Source organism: Neltuma alba, unplaced genomic scaffold (assembly GCF_004799145.2).
Source record: "Neltuma alba isolate B1F8T4 unplaced genomic scaffold, ASM479914v2 tig00010776_pilon, whole genome shotgun sequence".
In the NCBI taxonomy this organism is placed as follows: domain Eukaryota; kingdom Viridiplantae; phylum Streptophyta; class Magnoliopsida; order Fabales; family Fabaceae; genus Neltuma; species Neltuma alba.
Genome location: NW_021635597.1, coordinates 146,006 through 171,349, shown reverse-complemented (window position 1 = coordinate 171,349; position 25,344 = coordinate 146,006). Strand labels below are relative to the sequence as shown.

Sequence of the window (25,344 nt, the reverse complement as noted above, 5' to 3'; positions counted from 1 at the left end):
ACCCATAAATTGTGGCAATCTATAAATTCCAATTGCGAAGAAAAAACTAATTTGTGTGCAGATTGTCTGTGATGCAACAAATGCTTTAAATATATAAGATTAGCATATCTTACCCCACCTTAGAGATCCGCATACCTGTGGCTGCAAACCTTCCATCTCCAATTCAACACTCAGCTATGTATTTTGGACTGAAAGTTTATTACCACTAGCTCGATTTTGGATTCCAGCACCTAGATTTCTCCCTCTAAATCCCCTTCACCTGCCTGTGTTCATGCTCCTTGTTGCCCATCCCCGTTGTTGATTTCAACAAAAATCTAGAGCGTTAAGAATAGAAGAAATTAAAATTTATAGATGAGAGTGATAGAAACAAAGGAGAAGGGAGAATGTGCCTGGAAAATAAATCAAAACGAAAACTGAGGGGAAAAAAACCAGAAGAAGGGAGTTATCAGATACAAACCTTTTGGTAATAAGCCATGTCAATCGCCTCATTTCCAAGCTGGGTACTAATACAGAGAATATTAGAGTACTCTGTTTCCTTCGTCTAAGTTAGATTGATGAGGTTTCCTATGACAACGACGAGCGCAATGAGGCAGAGGGAGATGAAGAGTGACAGAAAAAGCGTTGGAAGCAGAGAGGAGCATATGAGAAGAAAACCAAACTTAAAAAAAGAAAGAAAGACTGATACAGAGATAAGGGATGATGAAAAAGGAATTTCAAAATTTAAAACTGAGGACTTCCCGCTCAAAAAAAAAAGAAACAAAGCCACATACGAGCTGCACTGTTCATAGAGCCATTACTGTTCATAGAACAGTAAAAATAGAGCAGAGCCGTTCAGGATTTGTAAATGGCTCGGCTTGCCATGGATTTTGATTTATATGATATATAGATGGCTTGAATTCAGTAGGCATAACTCATCTTCAACATATGACTGTAATTTTTCTTCAGCTATATGCAATACGTATTTCTTTTAGTACTTATTGAAAGAGTTGTAATGAGTTGCACCTATATCTTTAAATAAATTTCAAATACCTTTGGTGATAAATATTTTACTTCTCACCAATTTTTCCTAGAAACCATTGCAAATATAGTTTTCTTGTAATTAATATTTATTGGATTATATAAATTCAATTTTTTGTTTCTATTTAATTTATATTCCTTTAATTATATATATAGTTCTAGAATGAAGCAAAACATGTTCTTCATCTTCGTTGAAAATTCTCGCGGCATTTATTAATGGGTGATGGGAGTGGAATTGCACAAGGCATTGACTCCAAGTCAACTGTTACTAATAATATCTTTAATCATCAATGACTGACTGGCAGCCACTCAAAATCTGTCCTAGTCAAGCTTTATATATATTATATAGAATTGAATTAGGCAAATTTTCAAAAGTTGAAAAGCAACTATATTCTTTCTTAAAAGTTTTTTACAATAAAACTCTCATAAAGTCCATGTAGACTTCAAAAAATGGATTTTTTATTGGCCACTGCACACACAAAGTTCCATTGACTCTATTTTTTTTAAAATTCTTTACTGTAAAATTCTAATACAAATTCATAAAAAAGTAAAAGTGAATCTCATTTCTATTTTTATTGTGTTACTCTTACCATTGTCTCCCACATCAGCGATCCTTTCTGTAGAGATTTAAAATATTAAGCTTTCTTTGTAGTTGTACACTTCATGAAGAATTTCGGTTATATTTGACATAATTTGAGTTCCTCAACATAGATAGTCCAAGCTTCAAAAAATCAGTTCGCGAATATAATTCTTTAAAAGAATTTAGATTGTGATATAGAGCTTTAGTGAACCATGTACTTAGGAAATACTGGACAACAATTTTTTAAAGTTGTTTATACCCACTGGCGAAAACGTAGAACTTATAACTGTAGAATTTTTTTCATGGATAACTATCTATGATCCTATTTTGGAACTTTATACTACAAGGAGGAAAGACTACCAACCTAAACGCAAATTTATATCTAACACAGCTCATTATAACCATCTCAACTTCACTCTATTTCTGAAATGGCAGATAACTCTGGTTGCACTCGCCGTACTCCATTAACAGCTCTTGTTCTAATTGCATGTGAAGAACCAAAAGGATTAGGAGGCATGATTAGCTTTTCATCATCCCCTTCCAACATTTGGACCACATTTTTCATGGTTGGACGGTTTGCTGGGTGCCACTGAATACACAAAAGTCCAATAATGGATGGCTCCCTTGCAATTTTAGTATCCTCCTCTCCTTCTATATGGATTTGTATGTCTTCATTGTTCTCTAGAAGATTATAAATCCATTGTGGGTAGTAAACTTGCTCGTCATTTTCTTCTGTGACATCTGTGATTTTCCTTCCTCCAACCATTTCAAGTAGTAACACTCGTCATTTTCTTCTGTGACGTCTGTGATTTTCCATCCTCCAACCATTTCAAGTAGTAACATTCCATAGCTGTAAACATCTGAGTTATGAGACACATTGCGAAAGTTCCGAGAAAATATATCCGGTGAAATATAGCCTAAAGTGCCCCTAGCTTTTGTCATTGACACAATGCTTTGATCCTTGGAACAGAGTTTGGTCAATCAGATATTTTTGGAGTGAATTTGTCGTCTAACAGAATGTTGTGAGGTTTGATATCAAAGTGGAGGATCCGTTTGTCACAATCTTCATGAAGATACTCAATTCCTTTGGCTATGCCAAGAGCGATATCTTGAAGCTTTCCCCAACCCAGGAAAAGATCCTTTCTATCAGCTGAAGCGATGAATTTCTGCAATGAACCATTGGGTAAAAATTCATAAACCAAAGTTCGTTTGAATCCATCTGCACAGTAGCCAACAAAGCGAGCCACATTGACATGGTGAATTTGACACATGGTCTCCATTTCATTGATGAAATTTTGTCCATTCCCAGTAGAAGTGTTTCACAGCCACCTGAATTTCATTAGATAGCTTCCCTTTAAAGACAGTTCCGTAAGCTCCTTGTCCAAGTTCATCCTTGAACTGATTAGTGATCCTCTTTATATCTGCATAGGTGTATCTAGCAGGCCTAAGCGCTTTGTAATCCTCCAAAAACTGTCTAATTTTTTTTGTAACCCTGCCTCTCTAGGCTAGCTGCATAGACCCAATAAGCAACAAACCCAACAAATATGAGCAGAAACGGGCCTAAGATTTCACCTGCAAATACAGCGGCATATACAATATGTATTAAATTGATTTGGGAACTTTTATCTTCAATTTATATGTGAAATGATGAACTGTTGGCTGAAGAATCCTTACCATTTAGTACTAGTTTTTTTGATGGACCTGCTAAAACAAACTTTATATTAGCTTCACATATACATAGATTTCATGCTCTGTCTATGCAGGTATTATAATTGGAGGGAAAAAATTATAGCTGTATGAGGGTTTTGGAAACATTCAGGTTCACTTTCAACTTTGTTTTCTGTCAGTTCACACTGCCCTCCATCTTCTTCACACTTACTGCAATCTGGTTTGAGCCATGTATCGAACTTTGTTTGCTGTCATTTTGCTCTTTGTATAATTATTTTTGGTGCAGAAAAACAAAGTACATCTAATACTGTGACATGTGCACGGTGAACATATATTAACTTTATGGTTTTACTATTTTGCCATGATTTTGTTTGAATATGTATTAAAAGTCGAAGTATCCAACGTGGAAATAGTATGCTACATTGTTTTTAGCCAAAAAGTTTTCTACGTATCGAATCCCACATTAAAAATATTGCTGTGTAAAGAAAAATCACTGTACTACCTCCGCTCCTTAATATAAGAATTTGTTTGAATTTTTTTTTGTCATAAATATAATACTCTAATCTACTGTGTCTATCATATTTATCCAATCCATTGTGTTTATCATTTTTTTTTGGTAAAATAGTCCTCGTAATAATGATAGTTTTAACTAGCACACTTGATTGTCAAGGATATTTTAGGAAAGACAACACCTATTTATTACAAAAAACTAACTTAACTAGTTTTCTTACTAGTCAAATTAGATAACTAACTCTCATATTAAGGACCAAAGGTAGTATATCATTAATTTGTTATTTGCTTATCTTTGCTATAATTCTCTTGGTGATGACCTTAAACTAATTAACTCTATAATCATCTTGACAACCCAGCATTTCAGATAGGTAAAATTGCAAAAAAAAAGACCCGTCAATATGTGAAATTGCGATTTGAAACCCTCAATTTAGAAAATATCAAATAAAGACCCGATCTTATATTGCAAATATGAAATCTTTGTAAAATGTCTGAAATGCCCCTCAGTCAAGTTGTGATTTGGTCTACTGAAGTTGTCATTTGCTAAAGTGAATTTGTCATTTTCCATAGTCAACTTGTCATTTGGTAGAGGGGCATTTCAGACATTTCACCAAGATTTTATATTTACAATATGGGATCAGGTTTTTATTTGATATTTTGTAAATTGAGGATTTCAAATCACAATTTCATATATTGGGGCTCTTTATTTGTCCTTTTCCCTTCTAGATATTGCTTCTAGTAAATTAAAAATTTAACAATTTAAATATTTATATATTTTCAAAAAATAGGACACATAACCATATGTGATTAAATAACGTAACATAATAAATATAAAGAATTTGAGTAAGTATTGTCTTTTTTTTTAATTAAAACTGTGAGATTATTTATGAAACATGGCAAAGATTACAAAATTAAGAAAAATAAATGCTATTCCTTCTACTTATTCTCCCTCATCTTGCTAGCTCTCTCCCTCTCTTATAGATTGAGTGATTCAACTTGGGAAGGTTATGGGTTTCTCGAAACAGATTTTTCACAACGGCTAATAAAAATAAATGTCATAAAAAATCTCTCAAAAAGTATAGTTATAGAGGACTTTTTCATGGTGGTTTTTTACTAACAACGGCCGTGAAAAGTTATTTTATATTGCAGTTTCGTAACCATCGTGAAGTCCTCTGATTCTCAGATCGATAAACATAGACGTTGTTCCTAAAACAGTCATTAAAACACCTTTTTAGTAGCCGTAAAAAGTCTTTTCTGCAGTAGTGTCAATTTTTTTTTTTTTGGGCAGAATGTTCAGAGTTTGTTCGATGTTATGGGTTCCTTATCATAGTGACTTCCTTTTTTGCCAGATGCTTATTATAAGGGAAAATAACAAAAAAAGAAACTGAAAATTATTAAATACTCCATCCGTTCCTTATTATAAGAGACAAATAACCGAAGTACGTTGATCAAAAAAATAGTTAAAATTAGTTAAGAACAATTAATGTGTAAAAAGTATAATTTTTTTCCAAAAATGCCCTCATTAATAAGGAGAGAGAGCATGAGAGAGAACAATTAAATTATTAAAAGAAAGAGAAGTGGGAGGGAGAGAGAGTGTGAGTTGAAGATAATAAATATGGGTAAAATAGTAAATTAACACAAAAAAGTAGAGACAACTTGTAAGTGTCTCTTATATATAGGAACATGCCATAAGCATCAAATGTCTCTTATAATAAGGAACGGAGGGAGTACCAAATAAGAGATGTCAACAAAAAAGTTGTTGTTATTTGTAAATTCAGTATTGTCAATGTCAAATAAAGTATTAATTGTTACCAAACATGATTTGTGATTTAGTAATTTTCAGCTTTATTTTTAGTCATTTTCTCTTATTATAATGACTACAACATATTTCATAATATAACAAATTATTATAATTACTACAACATATTTCATAATACAACAAGTTTTCTGTTAAAAGTATCAATGGTTTTCGCCCAAGATTCTAACTAATTACAAAACATCAACAGTTATTCAAACTTTTTTAACTTATAATTCTTATTGAGAATAAGTTCTATATTTCACAATAAAAAACTAATTTTAACTTTATTTATTTATTTATGTCAAGTTATTATTTGGTGCTTATATGTTAGTTTATTACCCATTTTCATATACATTTTCCATACATTGCGAGTCCGTTGTGTAAATTTTCAAAGGACTGCTAGTTGCTCCTTGTCTTAATTTTTCGTGTTGTATTTGTTTCCTTTATTAATAAAATGGAAACTTCCTGAAAACTTCCTTCAGTATTTTTCTTTATCACTTTGTTGAAAATTGGTCATAATATTATGTCAATGGTTGACTTGGAATCGGAAACTTCTTGGTTCTATTTCGATTAAAATCTTGATAGTGTATTCTATCCATATAAGTATAAAAGTATAACATTTTTCATTTATATAGATTTAAGAAACGCGTTCATGAATTGAAATAATTACAAATTTAGTTTGTTTAACCTTAGGTCATTTTTAATAAGACTGGAATTAACCAAATTGTGTGGTATAAGAAGTCTGTTACATTTTTTCTTCTAAATATGCCTTATTTATACGAGGTCAAGTGAGAGAGATAATTAGTTAAAAAAGATGAAAGAAAATATATGAAAAAAGTAATCTAATAAATAAGTGATAAATTGATAAAAATGTATTTAATGTTTAGAAAAACTCTAAACAGGATTATATAAAAATGATCAGATCAATTCAAAAATTTGGAAATACAGGAGGGACTAGTATTTAATAATTTTTTACTCCAATTAATTCAATTTAGGTATTTGTTTCGATTCAATCTATGCATTTTATGGAGCTGGAATGAATTGAAAATCGTCATATCATAAATGGGTGGTGCTGGTTTTTTCTTTGGGAGAATTTCACTGTAGGACCGCAGAAGACAATTAATATCAAAGAGCTCCCAAAACTTTCTGAAACCTCACTGCAGGACCAAGCACTACAAAAAAACAGACTTTAGGCGACGACTTTCGGCGGCGACAAAAAAAGTCGCCGCTGAAAGTCCACTTTCAGCGGCGACACCAAAAAGTCGCCGCTGAAACTAAGACTTTCAGCGGCGACAAAAGTGTCGCCGCTGAAAGTGGACCTTCAGCGGCGACTTTTTTTGTCGCCGCCGAAAGTGGACTTTCAGCGGCGACATTTTTAGTCGCCGCTGAAAGTTCGCCATTGAAACCAAGACCTTCAGCGGCGACTTTTTTTGTCGCCGCCGAAAGGGGACCTTCAGCGGCGACTTTTTTTGTCGCCGCCGAAAGTGTACCTTCAGCGGCGACTTTTTTTGTCGCCGCCGAAAGTTCGCCATTGAAACCAAGACTTTCAGCGGCGACTTTTTTTGTCGCCGCCGAAAGGGGACCTTCAGCGGCGACTTTTTTTGTCGCCGCCGAAAGTGTACCTTCAGCGGCGACTTTTTTTGTCGCCGCCGAAAGTTCGCCATTGAAACCAAGACTTTCAGCGGCGACTTTTTTTGTCGCCGCCGAAAGGGGACCTTCAGCGGCGACTTTTTTTGTCGCCGCCGAAAGTGGACCTTCAGCGGCGACTTTTTTAGTCGCCGCTGAAAGTTCGCCATTGAAACCAAGACTTTCAGCGGCGACTTTTGTTGTCGCCGCCGAAAGTGGACTTTCAGCGGCGACTTTTTTTGTCGCCGCTGAAAGTATAATATAATAATATATATTTTATTTTACAATATTAATTAACAAATTCAATCTGGCTCAGCGGCAAGAAGGTTGGACACGAAAGGAGGCGGTCACGAGTTCGAACCTGGAAGAAGACACATTTAAGGTGAAAATATTTGGACGATGACGTGGCGAGGAGGAGTGATGTGGCAATGACGTGGAGGTGGCTAGTGATGATGTGGCGGTCGGCGGTGATGATGTGGCCGCCGATGGCGATGACGTGGCGGCCGGAGATGATGACGTGGCACCGACGGCGATGACGTGGCACCGACGGCGATGACGTGGCATTGGTAAAGCCAATTCTTCTTAGGCATTACTTTCAGCGGCGACAAAAAAGTCGCCGCAGAAAACACTTTCGGCGGCGACATTTGTCGCCGCCAAAAAGTCTTTCAGCGGCGACAAGAGTGTCGCCGCCGAAAGTGTTTTCTGTGGCGACTTTTTTGTCGCCGCTGAAAGACTTTTTGGCGGCGACAAATGTCGCCGCTGAAAGTGTTTTCGGCGGCGACATTAGTCGCCGCCGAAACTTCTAAAAGTCGCCACTGAAAGTATCTTTTAGCGGCGACCTTTTTAGTCGCCACTGAAAGTTTTCAGCCACAGCTGCTACGGCAACGACTTTTCAGCGGCGACTTGTCGCCGCAAAAACTTTCGGCGGCGACTTTTGTACTTTCAGCGGCGACTTTTGTCGCCGCTGAAAGTCAATTTTTTTGTAGTGAAGGGACCAATCTGATATTAATTTTTAGAGTGAGATTACAATAATACCCCTCCCTTTTTATTTTATTAAAAAATAAATATTTACCGGAGTTACTGTTTCGGCCACCGGAGGTCGGAGGTCCGGCCACCGGCGCTCAGGTGGCGGCCGTCAGGGTCCGGTCACCGGTGGCCGGAATAGTAACTCCGGCGGGACCTCCGGTGGCCGGAGTTTTTTTTGTTTAAAACAAAGTGGCCAAGGGAGGGTTTGAACCCAGGACCCCTTGGCACACCAAAAGACTTGTAACCACCAAACCAAGCAACCCATTCAATCATAAAATGTAAAATTATCGTACTTTTGTGGGTGAATTAGTGTTTGTCAGCTGCAAAAATCCAGTTCTCTCTCATCTGCATGAGAATATTGTGGCGCTTTGTTCTACTGAAGAGCCAGAAGCGCAATATTCTTATATGCTGAAGCAGTATCCAAGTCCATCTGATGTGGGAGAGTCCTGCAAAATAGATTTGATGGTGAAAATGGTGCCATGGGGACCGATGACATGTAATGAGAAATGTTCATATCAGAAACATGAGAGTGAAGTGGTAAAGGGGATTCACATCAAATGGCGTGCTGATCGTTGTGGAGTGGCGAACGGAGGGGAACCTAGTTGCTGGTTTGAAAATGCCACTAATATGATTCTCTGTCATCGGGATGCAGAAAATCCTATTTCTGCAATGTTCATTGGTGAGCTTCGTGGATTTTTATCTCGGTATTCTAATGAAGAAAAGCAATTATTGTCATGATTAACATACTGAAATTAATTATATTTTTAATCTGAATTTTGACAATGCAGACTTCTCTTGGAGGTACTTGGATACAGGTATGTGCCAATCAAGGTTTTCTCCTTGCCAGAAAATTTTCTAGTTCTTTTTTCCCCCCATTTGTTTAGACAATTTAACGCACACCTCTCTCTCTCATAGGGGAGGGAACCAGACACCCATCGCATCTATCCCTATTTTAACAACATGTAACATAGAACCCACAACCTCCTTTATGAGAGAGATGGGAGGTCCTTGTGAGTTAGGCTTCGGTAGATGGCCGAAACTTTGTGAACCGACCAATTGTGGTGTGGATAAAAAAAAGTTTTCCTTTCTGGTAAAACAAATAAAACATGTTTAAGCTCTTATATTAGGATCGAGAAGGAGTAAGTAACCACTTCAAGATCCAAGAAACAAATTTTTAAGGTGTTCATCTTACAAGGACATTAAAAAGACAAGTCTTATCAGTTAGACATATAAATATAAACGTGTGAATCTAGTTTACTTAGGATGCAATGAATTCTTACTCTCATGCTGTGATCACTACGTAATTCAGGTCTCAGTCATTCTATTTATAAATCTTTTAGTTTTAAATTAACCCCTCAATCCATGTAATCTCACCAATTTCCAGTAAGTCCATGTAGTTTCCCCTTTTTATCAGGTACTCATAATTTCCTCAGTTACAGCTATAGCATTTTCCCCTCCTTTTTGTTACATCCCTATTGTTATTGATCCTATGGACTGTGGTATTAGTTTTTCTTCTGACCATTTATCTATTCCAAATTGTTTGATGTCAGATAAAGAATGCGATTCATCACTTGCATTTAACATTCAAAAGTAAATTATGGTTTTATTAAAGCCCAACTCCAGGTATATAAATGAGGAACTGACGAGACTTTGTAACTCTAACAGGAGAAAGGAGGAAAGAGAGGGAAGGAGAGAGAGTTGAGAGACGAACAGAAACAAATGGAGAGGCGAAAGTAATAGCAAACAGAGAAACTGAGAGATGCACTGAGTTACTTCACTGATGTTTACAAATCATAATATGAATACAAAGTAGGCATATATCCTATTTATAAACTCAGTATCTCTCAATTAACACACAATCATCTTTCTAGCTAACTTTATCACTCCTATTTACACTACCTACGTAATAGCAATTACACAGCAAATTATCCCTTTTGAGAATCTCAACTGTACATTCGCATAAGAATCAATAGGAATCGTCCATTTTTTCACGTGGTTATTTGACCGGGTCAGATTAGGGTATTATCAAGCTCAATCAAGAGTAGCTCACCCAAAGGCGTTTCTTACTTTTACATGGACTTGAACTCAAGAGTTCTTGCTTAAGCGACCACAAATCTCCTTTCTACCAGGAACGAATCCTATTGATATGTGGGAATTGCCCCATTTAGGATTGCCAATAAGGGATCTATAGCTTAAATCCAATTCTATCTAATATCTATCATATATCGAACATGCAGTTAGTAATGGAAATTATCCTTTGGCACCCCCAGCCACAGCATAAAAAATTTAATGGGAAGTCCTCATTTTGGGGACCCCAACACAGAGTTCCATGCACATACCAACTTCAAGGTACCTAAACAAAGTATATCGACGAGAACTACTTCTTTAGGAAACCCCAACCATATTCAAGATATAACTTCAATTATGATGGATGCAGTTACTCAGCCAGACGTTAACAACCAAAAAGTTAAAAATGCACAAGAATAAAGAAAAACAAGTTGGGGATCAGAAAGTGCCTAACCCTTCATGAAATTGTTTAAACATTTACTACCATCAGTAAGAAATTTCCCTTTCAACGTTTGGGAGGGGAAAACATTCGACAACGCTGACATTTATGCAAGTGAAATTAATTGAAATTCTCTGGAAATTTTGTTTTATGTTGCTTCATTTTCTTCTCAGTTATTTTTTTTCCCTCTTTTTTTGCCCGCAGTTGCCTATTGGTTTGCAGCAAAATTTGCTTTGGGATTCCCAATTTTTGTGGGGTTTCTAATATATAATATGAGAAGGAGGCATTTATCTGAGTATGATGACATTGAGGACTTCCTACGAAGTCACAGCAATTTAGTGCCCATCAAATACTCTTACTCTGACATAAGAAGAATGACAAAAAATTTCAAGCATAAGTTAGGAGAAGGGGGTTATGGTTCTGTATATAAAGGAAAGCTTCGAAGCAAGCGTGATGCGGCTGTTAAGCTATTAGGCAAGTCAACAACGGATGGGCATGATTTCATCAATGAAGTTTCCACCATTGGAACTATTCGTCATGTAAATGTGGTGCAACTGATAGGATTTTGTGCAGAGAGAAGAAAGCAAGCTCTTGTTTATGAGTTCATGCCAAACGGATCTTTAGATAAATACATACTTTCTGAGCATGAAAAATCATCAATAAATTATGAGAAGATCAATGAGATTTCTTTAGGGGTGGCTCGTGGGATTGAGTACCTACATCAAGGTTGCGACAAGCAAATCCTACACTTTGATATCAAACCTCACAATATTCTTCTTGATGAGAATTTTTCTCCCAAGATTTCAGACTTTGGATTGGCAAAACTATATCCAACAGATAAAAGTATTGTGTCTCTAACTGCAGCTAGAGGCACAATGGGATACATGGCTCCTGAATTGCTGTATAAAAACATTGGAGGCATCTCACACAAGGCTGATGTTTATAGTTTTGGGATGATGCTGATGGAAATGGCAGGAAGAAGAAAGAACTATGATGTTGTGCAGAATTCGTGGCAGACTTACTTTGCGAAATGGGTTCATGATCAGTTTGAAGAAACAATATTTAAAAGCAATGCCACAGAAGAAGAGAAGAAGATAGCCCAGAAAATGATTACAGTTGCTTTTACTTGCATACAGCTGAGCCCAAGTGATCGCCCCTCAATGAGCAGAGTAGTGGAGATGCTTCAAGGAGATGTTGATGTCTCAGAGATCTTCAGAGCATAGTACGAGAGACAGTTCGATTTTAACATAAGATGTGTAAACAAGTTCTTATAATTAGAATCAGAGGTAGTATATATCAATCTAAGAAATATTGTAAACCTAACTCTAGATCATTTTCTTATGGTTTGAAAATTTTCACGCATTAGTTTTGCAGTGTACGATTCAAAAATAAAGGAATCACCCCCAACCCACCAGGTTATGGATCAATGCATTACACATATTTCTTAATTTGCGGCATTATGAAATGTTCCCAAATCCTTTCACAGTAAAAATCAAAATCAGCTCTATGGAAATGAATAAAGTAATCAGCAAAAAACGCTCACCTGTTCCAGGGCGTTGATGGCAAACTGGGCAATGTACAGCTGTTCGATTCGTAGCTAGGGTTTAATCAGGTTCTTCCAAGTTGGCAATCGCTTGAAATGACCTGGTAAAAAGAGCATTGTCCCAAATCCTTTTTCCCGCCACTTCATGGAAGCAATGCTCTTTCCTCCGTATGCTAGAACGAAGACCCCAACGACAAAGGAAAACTGGTGCGACGTTTCCCAAAAAGGGGGGGAAAAAAGGCTAATGCGAAGGGAGGCTCTTTATGCATACTGACTAATTGGGCTTCCTTTTCTAGCCCCAAATCAAAGATCCAAACGTGCACATGAGTACCTGTCATTTGTGGTCAGCCTAATCAAAGAACCTCACGGGCCTTGCACAGAGAACTGTAAATATATGAATTCCGAGAAGCTTCATGTTCCAGACTAAAACATACAGGATACCGGGCATTCGCGTGGCATCGGCGGTGTTCACAACTGGGGATTGAGCTGTTGCTGGTCATTTTCTTCTTCTTCTTTTTAATCGTCTTGTCTTTGTTTAGAAACTTCTGCGTTCTGCTATGAAATTAAGCTGGGGATTGCTAATAACATGAAACTAAGCATTCGCGGGGAAAAAAAATTCGAAGGAGGCAATAATGTTTATGTGTTATTCTGGTTTTCTGAGTATAATTTACGTAGGAAACAATGTTAGGGCAACAAACATAGTTGAACAATACAATTTTACGAGTCCTGATTGACCCTATGCATAATGCGTTCATATTGATTTCTTGTTGCCTCGTGTAAAATTAACTTCTTGTTGGCTTGTCTGGAATTTTCTCTCAAGGGTCATGTATTAGCTAAATAAGCCCTTTGTATGTAACTTGTGCTTTCCAGCGGATCTATTGGTTGATTCCGATAGAAATATATGTGAACCAAGTTCAGTTAGAGTCCTAGGATTCCCATCCCTATTCATCATCTTCTATTCCAATGTAAGATAATTTACCACGAAGAATTCATCTCTTTTGTTTTTTTGGGGGGGGGGTTGTAAAACTGGTGAGTAACTACCATTAGATTTGTTCAACTTAGAGCTTGTATGTGTGTAATATGAAGAATGAGAATGCTATATGTCTTTGTATGTGTTTGGACTCGTAGCTTGTGAGAGAGAAGGGGGTAGAAGATGAGATGACAGGCCTGTTCATGAAAGGCGAAACTACAGTGACAATCTGAATGAACATTCTACCTTGGGGGCATCAGTCTCCCCTGCATGGCACCATGTTTTAGGTGTACTTGATTTCAGGTAACTAGTACTCCCTATTTCAGTCTGATGGAGAAAGCTTCTGTTTTGGAGAAAAGGGAAAATTCCATCAAAGAATGAAATTGCAAAGGGCATGCGAACCAAAAAACGTGGGCATCATCGGCTAATTACAACAAAAGAAAATATGAGTAAGTTAGAGGCATCAGAAGAAGTTCAATATGTCAATAGCCCCTCTAGTGGGATCGAATGGTTCTCTAACAAAGCATATGATCTCAAATGATGAAGATGTGATGCTACTATAACCACGTTGGTTTCGAGAACCCCACGTTGCTAATTCAACAGATGTAAGAATTCTGGTAGAGAGAGCACGTGTGTGTGTGTGTGTTTTTTTTTTTTTTAATTTGCTTTGGTTGCTGAAATGAACATTCATTGTCTCTGCAACTTTCTATATTGTCACGCCTAGTTCACATCTGCTGTCACTTGTGTCTAAAGTGACAATGATTGGCTGATCAATGTGCGTGTGTGCTAATTCTTGTTACTGGCATCATCCTGAATGCTGATTACATCCTTGTTAATTGAAGTAAAGGCATTTTTGCCATGGGGGTAAAATTAAAACATAATGAACTACAGGTTACTCAAGAAGTTTAACTTTCAAGTGCGCAGAACTTCGTATTATTAATGGGTATGGTCTTGTCTTAATAACAAGTAGCATAAACATGTTGATACACTAGAACTTGTCATTATGCATGCTACTCATTTGTTGTAGGACTTTTTGTTAATTACATTCCTTTCTTATGGTCTCATAGTGAGTTTTTCTATTATTAATGTGCATGAACCAAGAAGGAACCACCATCTTTATATCCTGAGAAATTTTTGTGTGACACTACATGTTAACTTGTTGTGTGTGTTCTTTCACCTCTTATTTCCTTTCAACTTCATTTATTTAACCAAGCCTGGATGAATGGCTATTGGACAATTATATTAGGTTCCATGTTGTCTTCTCATATGCTTTTAAACTTGCAGAATATTAAACATTTACATCATTACATCATTGATCAGTGAATCCAAATGGCTGGAACTGCTAGCTCTGAGTCGAAGACCACATTATAGGCTCACCTTATTTACCGGTGTAAGAAATGCCGAAGAATTGTAGCTTCAGATGAGAATATTGTTTCCCATAAGCGTGGAAAAGGAGAAGCAAGTTTCAAATGGAAGAAGAGAAATGAGAACACAGAAAAGCAACCAGTGGACTGTACCTCAGTACTTGTCCAACCCATGAAGTGGATGCAAACAGGTTTTTGGGTTACTTCAACTGGGCAGGTATGCAGTGTAGCTGCGGAGCGTGGGTGAATCCTGCATTTCAGCTGCATAAATGTCGTTTAGATGAGTGCTATATATGACTCAATCACTTCTCAGCTTCCCCACAATCCACATCTGAGGCTTGGAAAAACTTGATAGTAGTAATACCTGAACATCAGTAAAGAGCTTTTCCTTATGGTTTATGGGAACTTTAGCATATGGAGTTTTGTACAGATTTGGTCTCCTGCACCACCATAATAGAAAAAAGTTAGTGCACATTTTTTTGAGCAATTGAAATCTAATTTAGACATTCAAAAGTTATTATTACTATTTTATTTTAGAATATAGCATAAGTTTCCCGGCATGCCTTTTTCTTTTTTTGGGTGAATCGGCATGCTTATTATTCATGAATTCTGTGTCTTTTGCTGTATTTTTCAACCTTGAGAAAACCATTTTGCAGATGCCTCTGTTTTCCTTCAATATTCAATTTGGTACCCATGTTTTCTTCTCGTTTTATTAAATCATTCAATTTTGCTTTATTAGTACTGTTAACGAAGCTATAAAACTTAACGGTTTTAACGGAACAAAATTAAATGATTTAATAAAAAAGAAAAAAAAGCATTTGTATTAAATTTAAAAAAAGTATAAATACTTGCAGAAATATTTTCTTCTATCAACCTCTCCAACTGCTTCAAGAGTCCGTCCAAATCACATTTACACCCTTGAATTTTATTAAAATCATTTCTTTTCTTCTAAAATATGAACTTTGATTTAATCTTAAGTTTTTACCATAAGTCTGCAACATATTATACAAAAGTAAGAAAATAATGAAACATATACAGATATGTCTATTGTCAAACAGATATGTCTATTGATTAAAAATTTGAAATCAAACTAATTTGAAATGTAACTTTTAATTTCATGATTTTAAAATTAAATTTGTAACTATAGTAAGGAATTGCAAAAAAAAAAAAGACCAAAATCTAAAAAATTGTTTTTTTAAGTATGCCCTTAACTAAATAGGGATATTTTTTAAAAGATTTTTTTTTTGTTTTGAAAGGTTTTGAAATATCATGAAATTCTGAAAAATTTTCCATCTCACACGCATATCATACTTCGTTACAAGCAATATTTTAAAAATCAAACCAGTCGTCAAACTGAAAAGATTAACAGGTCATGATTCAAACAGTTAGATCGGTTAGACCGTTTGATCGGACCGTTAATATAATAATTAGATAAAAATAATATTACATAAATATGTAATAATGTATATAAGAATAAAACATCAAATTTTCAAAAAACACTATAATCTTTGAAATAATTGACAAATTAAATTATAAAGTGATAAAGTGATTTTTTGTGATTTTAGATACAGGTATGATTAGTAATAAAAAATCAAAAGAATGAAATTAAATATATAAAAAATTAATTTTAAAAATACAGTAAATTTTTAAGATGTATCCTGCAGATATGATGTGATCTCACAATTAATTCAATGAGCTCTCTTCAAAGTTAATATTAAAAAATAAAAAAAATAAAAAAGTATAAGTGGCAAAAACAAATCGATTGGATATATTATATCCACGTTTAACTCATCCACCACACTTCAAAGATAACATTGAAAAAAGAGATGATATTAGTAGCCTTCAAAATTGGTTCTCTTCAGAAATTTTTAAACGGATTTTATTTAATAAAAAGATTTTTTTTAAAACAAAATACTCCCTCCAGCCCTGATTATAAAAGTTAATTGACTAATTTGAGAAGATTAAAAAAAAATTAAGTTATTATTTGTAATAAATATATGTTGTCTTTTCTAAAATATATTTATTAATTAAGTATATTGGCTATAACTATCATTGTTAGAAGGACTATCTTAAAAAAAATGTATAAATATGAAAGACAAAGTGGATTAGAGTCTTATATTTAGAATCAAAATAAAAATCAAACAAGACTTTGTATTAAAAAGCAGGTATAATATTTATTAGTAATCAATTAATTTCAATTTACCAAGAAGTGTTTCATACGCTTGTTCTGAATGCACCACTCTCTCGGACTACGAGGGCGTTGCTCTCTCTCCCTCTCCGGTGGCTGCTTCTTCATCTTTTGTTTCTCCCGTTCGACTCTCTTAAATTCCAGCGACGAAGAACGGCCCTGAGATCGGAGGAGGAGACAACGGTTCTTCTTTCATCTCAAGAGAAGAATCGATTTTACAGATAAGAGTTTCACCCCTCTTCCTTCTTCAATGAATATATCCCCCTATTTCAATCTTCATCTTCTATCCTCGACTTCTTCTTCATCCTCCTTCTTTGATCTTCATCCCCGTTCTGTATGAGACTCAATACCCCGTTCTGTAATTTCGCTCCTGCGAAGTTCGACTTCCACGTTCTACCGATCTCTGCGCCTCTGCCTCTGGACGGTCGCCGTCGTTGGCGGCTGTATCTGCATCTCTGCCTCTCGTTGTTGCGTCCTTTTTATGGCTCCAGATTCTCGCCGTCGAACGTATCAGATCTCAACCTGAGTTCGGTGCCCGCGCCCTCGCCTCTCCCAGTTAGCCATCTACTTCGTTCTTCGTGAGTTTGTGTGCTTTTGGGCTTTGGCTTTAGGTTCGTCTTCTCTCCAGACTCCAATTTTAAATTCACTTTATGATTTTTGTTGAATATTGAATGTGTTTGTGTTTTAAATTGAGTACTGACTAATCCTAAGTGCTTGTGTGATCGTGAGAAGATTAGTTAAATGCGCTCTGTATATGCTTATTTCAATTTTCAACAGTAAATATTTAGCTGCTGGACTTGACTATTGGGTCGTAGAGTGGACTATTTCTGGTATGTGGTAATTGAAGAACCTTCTTTTGAAATTCAGAATCACATTGAAGAGTCTTATAATTATACTCAATTGTTGAACCATTGTTATTTCTTTCTGTGTTAAAGGTGACTTTGGAAAGCTTACTGTTTCATGCATGTTGACAGCAGGAGGAGGTGAATTGATTAAATAGAACTCTTGTAATGGTGAAATAAAGGCTAATTATATATTTAAGCCTAATCTTTAATGATTTCTTTTTTCCTTTTTAGTCACATCGATGGATTTTGCTTTCAATGTTTGATAGCACTCAAAACTACCCTTCTAGACTTGGCATCTGTCATAATGACTACATGTCCTATAAAATTTGCTGTTCCTGTGCTGGCAGCACAATAATATTAAGTGTTTGTATGTGGTTGAGTTTTTAAAGCCTTCTAAAACACAACGTTAAACAATTTCTCCCAGGCCCTTTCAACTAAATTCAGGTTAGGTTTGGGAGATTGCAAGACAATGACCGCGGTAAAGAAGTCCTAAAGCCTAATTAGACTTGATTCCAAATAGAGTAAACATTTATCATGTCATAAGTCTGTACATGAATTGGGCATCTTTAGTTGTGGTCTACTTATAGTTACGTAATCTTGGCCACCTCTTTCATGTTATCGTTTGAGGCTCTTCGAGCATCTTGGAAGAAGCAATTGGAATGAGGTGTTGAGACTTGAGACTTTCAAAATGAATGGAAATATGCATTACCTTAGGCGTGCCTAACTAGCTAGCTTCACTGTCAGTTACCAACTTAATTACCATTGTTGTTTTCAAATGAATTTTCAATTGATGTTGCTTGAGCAATGAAAACGTCTTCTAACCGAGCATAAAGCTGAGCAGACTAAAAAAGGAAGGGAAAATCATGAAAGTTCCCCCCATGATTCCAAGTGGAACTTGAAGTTAAATTAGAGATCATGGCAATTCAATCCACCAGCAATTAAGCAAACTAACAACCATCAGTGAGACGGAAGCAATGACCGCTTAAAAATTCAACACTACTAATAGATTTCTTATTTTTGAGGGTGGGGTGGTGGGAACGCTGTTCTATAACAACCATCAGTGGGTTTGATAAATTACCTGATAAACGCAGAATTTTTAAGTAAATCTTCTACTTAGAAAAAAATTATTTTTTTCTCGTATGTGTGCGGTATGTTTAGGATTCTCGTTCTATATGCACAACTAAGATTTATGATTTTACACATAGGATTTTAGATCTTATGGAATGCTGTTCTATAATTCTATAAATAAGTTTGTTCAACTAGTCATGGATGAGCTAAGCAAATTTCATAAGAAGATTAACATGAATGTAATGTTTTCGAATCATATTACTGTATTAACCTATTATTTGTTTGACTAAATGCAGTGCTGCTATCTCCATGCTAGTCTCCCAGTGAATTACGTGGAGTCTTGCGTTAAAAAGTGTAGCTTCCCTGCTTGTTCAGTATCCTCTCTCAAGTTAGAACTTGACTTCACTCACCAAACAGTTCCTTGGAAGCAAAACGTTTGAAAACAATTCCCCTTTTGAAATTTGTGGTACACTATGGCAAGCACACGTTCCTGCAAAAGTTGTAGGAAAACTTCTCTTGTTAGGGATGATGTGTCTGGGGATTTGATATGTTCCTTGTGTGGTGTTGTTCAAGAATATGATCAGTTTGAAGCCCATATCGGTGGCATCAATGGTCCACAAGGAACATTCATCCGTGTTGGAACTTCTGGTGCAGGTACTATATATAGTTACAAAGAAAGGAAATTCTTTCAAGCCCAAAGTTTGATAGATGAATTAACTTCTAGATTAGGTATATCTTCAAAAATGAGTGATATTAAAGCGATGATTTCTACCATCACAGAGGGTGAATTTGGGCAAGGTGATTGGTTTCAGGTTTTAATTGGTGCATGTGTGTATTAGTGATGCGAAAGGATAATCGCCCAATGTCTATGGCTGAAGTGGCATGGGCAGCAGGATGTGATGGTTACGAATTGGGTAGGATGATTAAACGAGTTATTGATTTTATGGATTTGAAAAAATCAGATTTTCCAGAGTTTGATATCGTGCATTCATTGGAAAGGGTCCTTAAGATTTCACCATCTTTTGCTAGAATTGACAGAAGCAAAGTAGACAGAATGCGCAAGCAGGGGATATTTTTGTTACAGTGTGCAATGAAGTGGTTTTTGAGTACCGGACGTAAGCCACTTCCATTGGTAGTTGCTGTTTTAGTTCTGGTCGCTGAATTGAATCAAGTTGAAATTGGAATTAGCGAGTTGGCCAAGGAAGTTCATGCTGTTGTTTCCACTTGTAAAACACGATACAAAGAGCTTTTAGAGAAACTTGTAGAAGTGGCACAAGTTTTGCCTTGGGGAAGAGATATCACCACTAGAAACATTGTCAAACATGCACCATCTGTAATTAAGTATTTGGAGACAAAGGCTATGTTGAAACCTGTTGATAAAAGGAAAGACCTAGATCGTCCTGAGGCTAATTTGGCAGAGATGGTTAGTGAATGTTTAAGAAAACTCGATGAAAATGGACACAAGACTGATTCCATAAACCTCCCAAGTGATTCTCATTGTAGCATATCACAAAACAATATTCACTCTACAAGACCAAGTGCTAGGGATGCAAACAAACTGCTTTATTCACCTGAATGTTTGTCCATGTTGTATGAGCAATCTTCCGAGAGGGTCGATCTTCAGGATTGTAGCGAGTGGTGGAATGGAAAATCAGAATTGAGCAAAAAGCTTGTGCTCAAACAGTTACTCGAGAAGGATGTCGGATTCGAATCCATGCCACCTTCTTTTATTTCAAACTGCTTGAAATGTGAGATGAGAAGAGAGAAGATCAATGCTGCTAAGGTGCGTATAGATAGAATAATGCATCCATGGAATTCTGATTTGGGTGCTGATTGTTCTGAGAAAAAGTTCAAGAGGAGAAGAAAGCTTGTTGATGGAATTGACTGGGAAGACCTGATTATTGAGACCTTACTTCTTCATCAGGTAAAGGAGGAGGAAATTGAGAAGGGATACTACAATACATTGCTGGATTTACATGTGTTTAACTCTGGCATTGTATGAGATTTTCCTAATTTTCTGGCTTTGTAATTAGCTCCTGTTCGGAGTTTCTCATCAGTCCGTATAATGTTTTTGCTTTTCTTGTTATGTTTTTTTTTTTTTCTGGCGAATTATCTACAGGTATCTCCATTATTAATACTTGTTGATAGATGATAAAATTTTATTCAACTAAATTTATATGAATTCGTGAGTCTGTTCCCTTTTCTAAAGTATAATGAAAGTTTAATCATTTGAGTTGTTTTATACAGATAAAAAGAATATGCAAGTACATAAATTAGGCCATTTTTGCATACATGACTTTAATGATATTTTGAAATGGAGCTGGTAAGTTAGACGCCATGCAACCCTATGCATATATGAATAAACATGTGCATAAACTTTTCACCTTCCATAAAATTGTCGAACGTTATAGCTTTTCCCAACCCTTTTTTCAATAATTTTATCAACTTTATATTTTATCACTTGTTTTTTTATATTTTTCTCAATTACTTTTTTCAATCATATGCATTGAAACTACTTCTTGATTAGGAGTTTCATTAATATAAGCAATCAATAGGTATTTAAATAAAAATTATATAGTTGGGAGATAAAGTGAATTAAAATCTTGTAGTTATGATTTAAAATGAACTATTTGTCTAGCTCTTGTCTACAGCATGAGAGGTAGTATGTTTTTTTAATTTTATTTATAAGATACTTCCAACATATTTTACACAGGCCAAGAAAAATCTTAAAATGCATTAACTCTCTATTAAAACATAACAACTTTTCAAATTTACTCCTATTTAACATATACATCTTCAAAAAAAAAAACTATATATACTATAATAAATGAAGAACGAAATAATATATTTATGTTAAAAATTTAATGAAATAACTTATAAATAGGATTAGTAAAATCTTTTCTCTCTATCCTATAAATAAGATTATAAAAATATTATATAAAAGCGAGTCGTAAAGTAGTTTCCTCAATTGCGTACACCACGCGCACCATTGAACTTACAGCGACAATTTCATACATATAAACAAATGATCCCACGCCACGCGGTGCCTACCCGTTAATTCTAAGAGGTCAAGCTCGAAAGATTTTGTTGGAAGATTCCACACGATTAATTGACGATCGGTAACTTAATTAATTAATAAAGCCCTAATTATAAAATAATAATCTGGTGATTGTGACTCCTATTTTTACTGTTCCGGTCCTAAATATAAAACCTATTTTGTAGTGTAAAATATAAAACCTATTTTATGGTGTAAAATATAAGACCTATTTTGTAATGTAAAATTACACTACAAAATAGGTTTTATATTTAGAACCGGAATAATATTAATTAAGGTTTATTTCTTGTTGGGGTTGTTTTCTCATAACCCTACAAATATCCAAAGCATTTTCCATGCACTTTCACATCATGACTCTAGAACAAACATAGGTCTATAGATAAAGAGTGCATAGACATTGTCATCAACTTCACAATTAAGCAAATTGATTGGAGGGCAAGAAATCTTCCTGGGGACCACACGTGTGTGACATCATAGTACTATTTCTTATAGATTTGTCTCAAATTATTATTTTGCTTGGCTTCAATAGGACAACATAAAGTCGTGTCTCTCTTTTGCCTATAAATAGACCATATGGTTTTATGATTTCTTCTATACAGTCCTCTAGGAAGCTTAAGGCTCTGTTTGGATAGCACCCCAAACCATGGTTTGGGGACCCAAACCATGGTTCGGGGAAAATGCTACCCAAACAGCCTCTTCAAAAACCAAAACCATGGTTTTGGGTCAAAACCATGGTTTTGACTCCAAAACCATGGTTTTGGAAAAAGCAAAATTTTTTTGCTTTTGAAGAAAAAAGGGAGAGTGTGAGGGCCTATATGATATGTATCTTGTTATTTTTTTTATAAACATATTTTTTTATAAATATATTTAATTTTATATTTTATAAATATATATAGACATTAATTATTTATTAATTATATTATCTTATGTATTATTAATTATGTTGGTAAAAAACATATTATTAACAATTTTATTTCTTCAAATTAAAATATATCATAAAATCTATTTTTTCTGTAATTATCATATTAACTTATGTCTTTTTTTTAGTAATTTGTATATATAAAAAGTGCTTTTGATAACAACTATCCAAACACTCTCACTTCTCAGAATCACTTTTTTACAAAATCTATTCTTCACAAAATCTATTTTTTCCAGAATCTATTCTCCAGAATCACTTTTCCAAACCACGGTTTAGTTTCATCCAAACACACCCTAAGACATTTGCTTCCCAAGCATTAAGCTCTCTTCAATTCCAACTTTCATCATGACGGTAATAAAAGATATTTATTTCTGATTGTTATTTTGTTTCTTCACTTTTTATTAGAAATATTTGAATATCATATCGTCACTTCTAGCTATAAAAATTATTGCACCGCCTCCTCTAGACAAGAGATTTATTTTAACCATAAATATAACATCTCAATCAATTTTATCTTTTAAATTTATAATTTTTCTTTAGATTATCAATATTGATTACACGTAATAATCAAGGAGCAATTACAAATGCACATGATTAAAAAAGATATCTTTGTAAAACTAATATACGTTTGTTATAAATAAGATGGGGTGGACCAAGTATAAACCTAGCTATTTTACCAATAATGCTCTGTAGCACATATGTATCACTGATAATTTCTTTTGTTATTATTTCAGAATATACATTTCGTATCATCATTTTTTTTTTTGGTGCTTTAATGTATATATCTGTTCGTGTGTGTGTCTGTATATATAAACAGAGCAGTGCCTTTTTTTTGTTTTGGCGTGTGCTTTAAACTCTAGATGGACTATTATTGTTGTAAGTGCAGCCTCAAAATTCAATTATGTCAGTGAATGCTATCATTTGTTCTAACCTTTGGTTTTCTCTTCTATTGTTTTGTTTTATACACACACACACAGATAGTAGAGATCAGCGTGAATATAGACTGCGAAGGTTGTGAACGCAAGATAAAGAAGGCCCTTCAAAAGCTACCTGGTAAGAACCTCACATCTTTCTAATCTCCGATCTAAATTATTATACATATATATAGTAGCATTATCAAGGTGTTTAATCCATACGTTTTTAATAGTCAATGAAAATGTGTGCAGGAGTTGATGATGTCGACATAGACATGAGAATGCAGAAGGTAACAGTTATGGGATGGGCAGATCAACACAAGGTTTTGAAGGCTGTGAGGAAGACTGGCAAGAAGGCAGAGCTGTGGTCATATCCGTATGAACCAGAATATCACGGCTTCGTCCGCCATTACTGCAACAATAATAACAACTACAGCTATGAATATGATAATGACGATGACGATAATGGAAGAAGAAGACGAAGAAGAAGATCTGTTTCCAACTATTATTCTTCATCTTCTTCTTACAACTATTACAAGCATGGGTATAATAATGGAGACGACGTTGGGTACTACCAGAAGCCAATTGGTTCAATGATGGTCAGTGAAAAGGCCATGTCTGTGTTCAGTGATGAAAACCCTCATGCTTGTGCTATAATGTGACATGTATATATATATTCAGTTTCATGTGTCCCCCACCCCCCTTTTTTGGAAGAATAAATTAGGGTTTGCTTTTGTGTGTGAAATGTAAATAGAGCCATTTGGGAAGCATCCATGGAGCGGGAACAAGGTAAGCTATATATAATGCCAACAGATGTAGCGGATTGCGTACGCATATGGTGGATGTTTGATTAAATTCATGTGTTATTTGATTATATTTTTTTTTTATTTGGTACTCTTTCTGTCCTTAGTGTATGATTTAATTGAAAAATTGATATTGATATTATAGATTTGACTTATTTCACATGTTTATTAATTTTTTTCAAATTAACTTTATTGTTATTTTCACAATAATAATAATAAAGTAAAAGAGAGAGGTAAGAAAATCAAAAAATATGCTTAGGATGTTTTAGAAAAAACAAATTATATTAACTAATTTAACTCACATTTTTACTCTACTCAAATTAGCTAATTAAATCTTATATTAAGGACTACAAGAGTAGTATTGTTTAAGTGCCACAAGAGCCTATGTTACCAAATGTTGCCATAGTGCTTGTAAATATTACTACCTCCTAAGTCCTGTCTTTAATATAAAAGTTAATGGAAAAGTTAAATTTGGTTCTAAATATAATATCATAATTATTTTTGTCCCCCTTATTTATCTATACCAAATCTATTGATTACATATGTATGTTAAGGTACTTTGCATCAAAAGTAGTTTCAATCCAAATGATTTAAGAATGTATTTCAGAAAAATCATCACATATGTTAAACATACAACTAATTTGATTGCTTTTTTTAATCTACCCAAATTAGTTAAATAGATATTATATTAAGAATGAAAGATAATAATATTTTAATGTCAACAGTGAGTTACCTTAGTGGCATTATGAGCTGGCATTATGAGCTCAAAGCAAATTAAACTATAAGGAACAAACATTATACTTTCTTTAAGATATCACTGCGTGTAAGTGAATGATTTAAAACGGTAAAAATGCCCCTGGGCCTTTCTTCTAAATAAAGAAGATATATAAGTATAGATTTGTTTATATTTTATTTTAATTAAAAAAACTTGTTAAATATATATT

General features: G+C 34.9%; 3 protein-coding genes and 2 pseudogenes across 3 annotated transcripts in view; 4 read left to right on the top strand and 1 right to left on the bottom strand.

The window, feature by feature from the left end:
• Positions 1-2,009: 2,009 nt before the first annotated feature.
• On the bottom strand, positions 2,010-3,073 carry LOC114758964 (rust resistance kinase Lr10-like; annotated as a pseudogene).
• Positions 3,074-8,630: 5,557 nt separating this feature from the next.
• Positions 8,631-12,102, top strand: LOC114758963 (rust resistance kinase Lr10-like). Its single transcript, XM_028948061.1, has 4 exons — positions 8,631-8,929; positions 9,014-9,056; positions 9,640-9,724; positions 10,936-12,102. The coding sequence occupies exons 1-4, from the start codon at positions 8,631-8,633 to the stop codon at positions 11,952-11,954; spliced, it is 1,446 nt and encodes a 481-aa protein (XP_028803894.1). The 3' UTR covers positions 11,955-12,102.
• Positions 12,103-17,330: 5,228 nt separating this feature from the next.
• LOC114758952 (plant-specific TFIIB-related protein PTF2-like) lies at positions 17,331-20,955 on the top strand (annotated as a pseudogene).
• LOC114758949 (probable inactive dual specificity protein phosphatase-like At4g18593) overlaps positions 17,638-25,344 on the top strand; it is a 60,000-nt gene continuing 52,293 nt past the window's right edge. Inside the window, exon 1 of the mRNA XM_028948052.1 lies at positions 17,638-17,803. The gene's annotated coding sequence lies outside the window, so the exon portion shown is untranslated. The remainder of the gene's footprint in view (positions 17,804-25,344) is intronic.
• On the top strand, positions 23,006-24,259 carry LOC114758946 (heavy metal-associated isoprenylated plant protein 28-like). The gene is made up of 3 exons (XM_028948047.1): positions 23,006-23,034; positions 23,661-23,736; positions 23,850-24,259. Exons 1-3 carry the CDS (start codon positions 23,029-23,031, stop codon positions 24,257-24,259), a joined length of 492 nt encoding a protein of 163 aa, XP_028803880.1. The 5' UTR covers positions 23,006-23,028.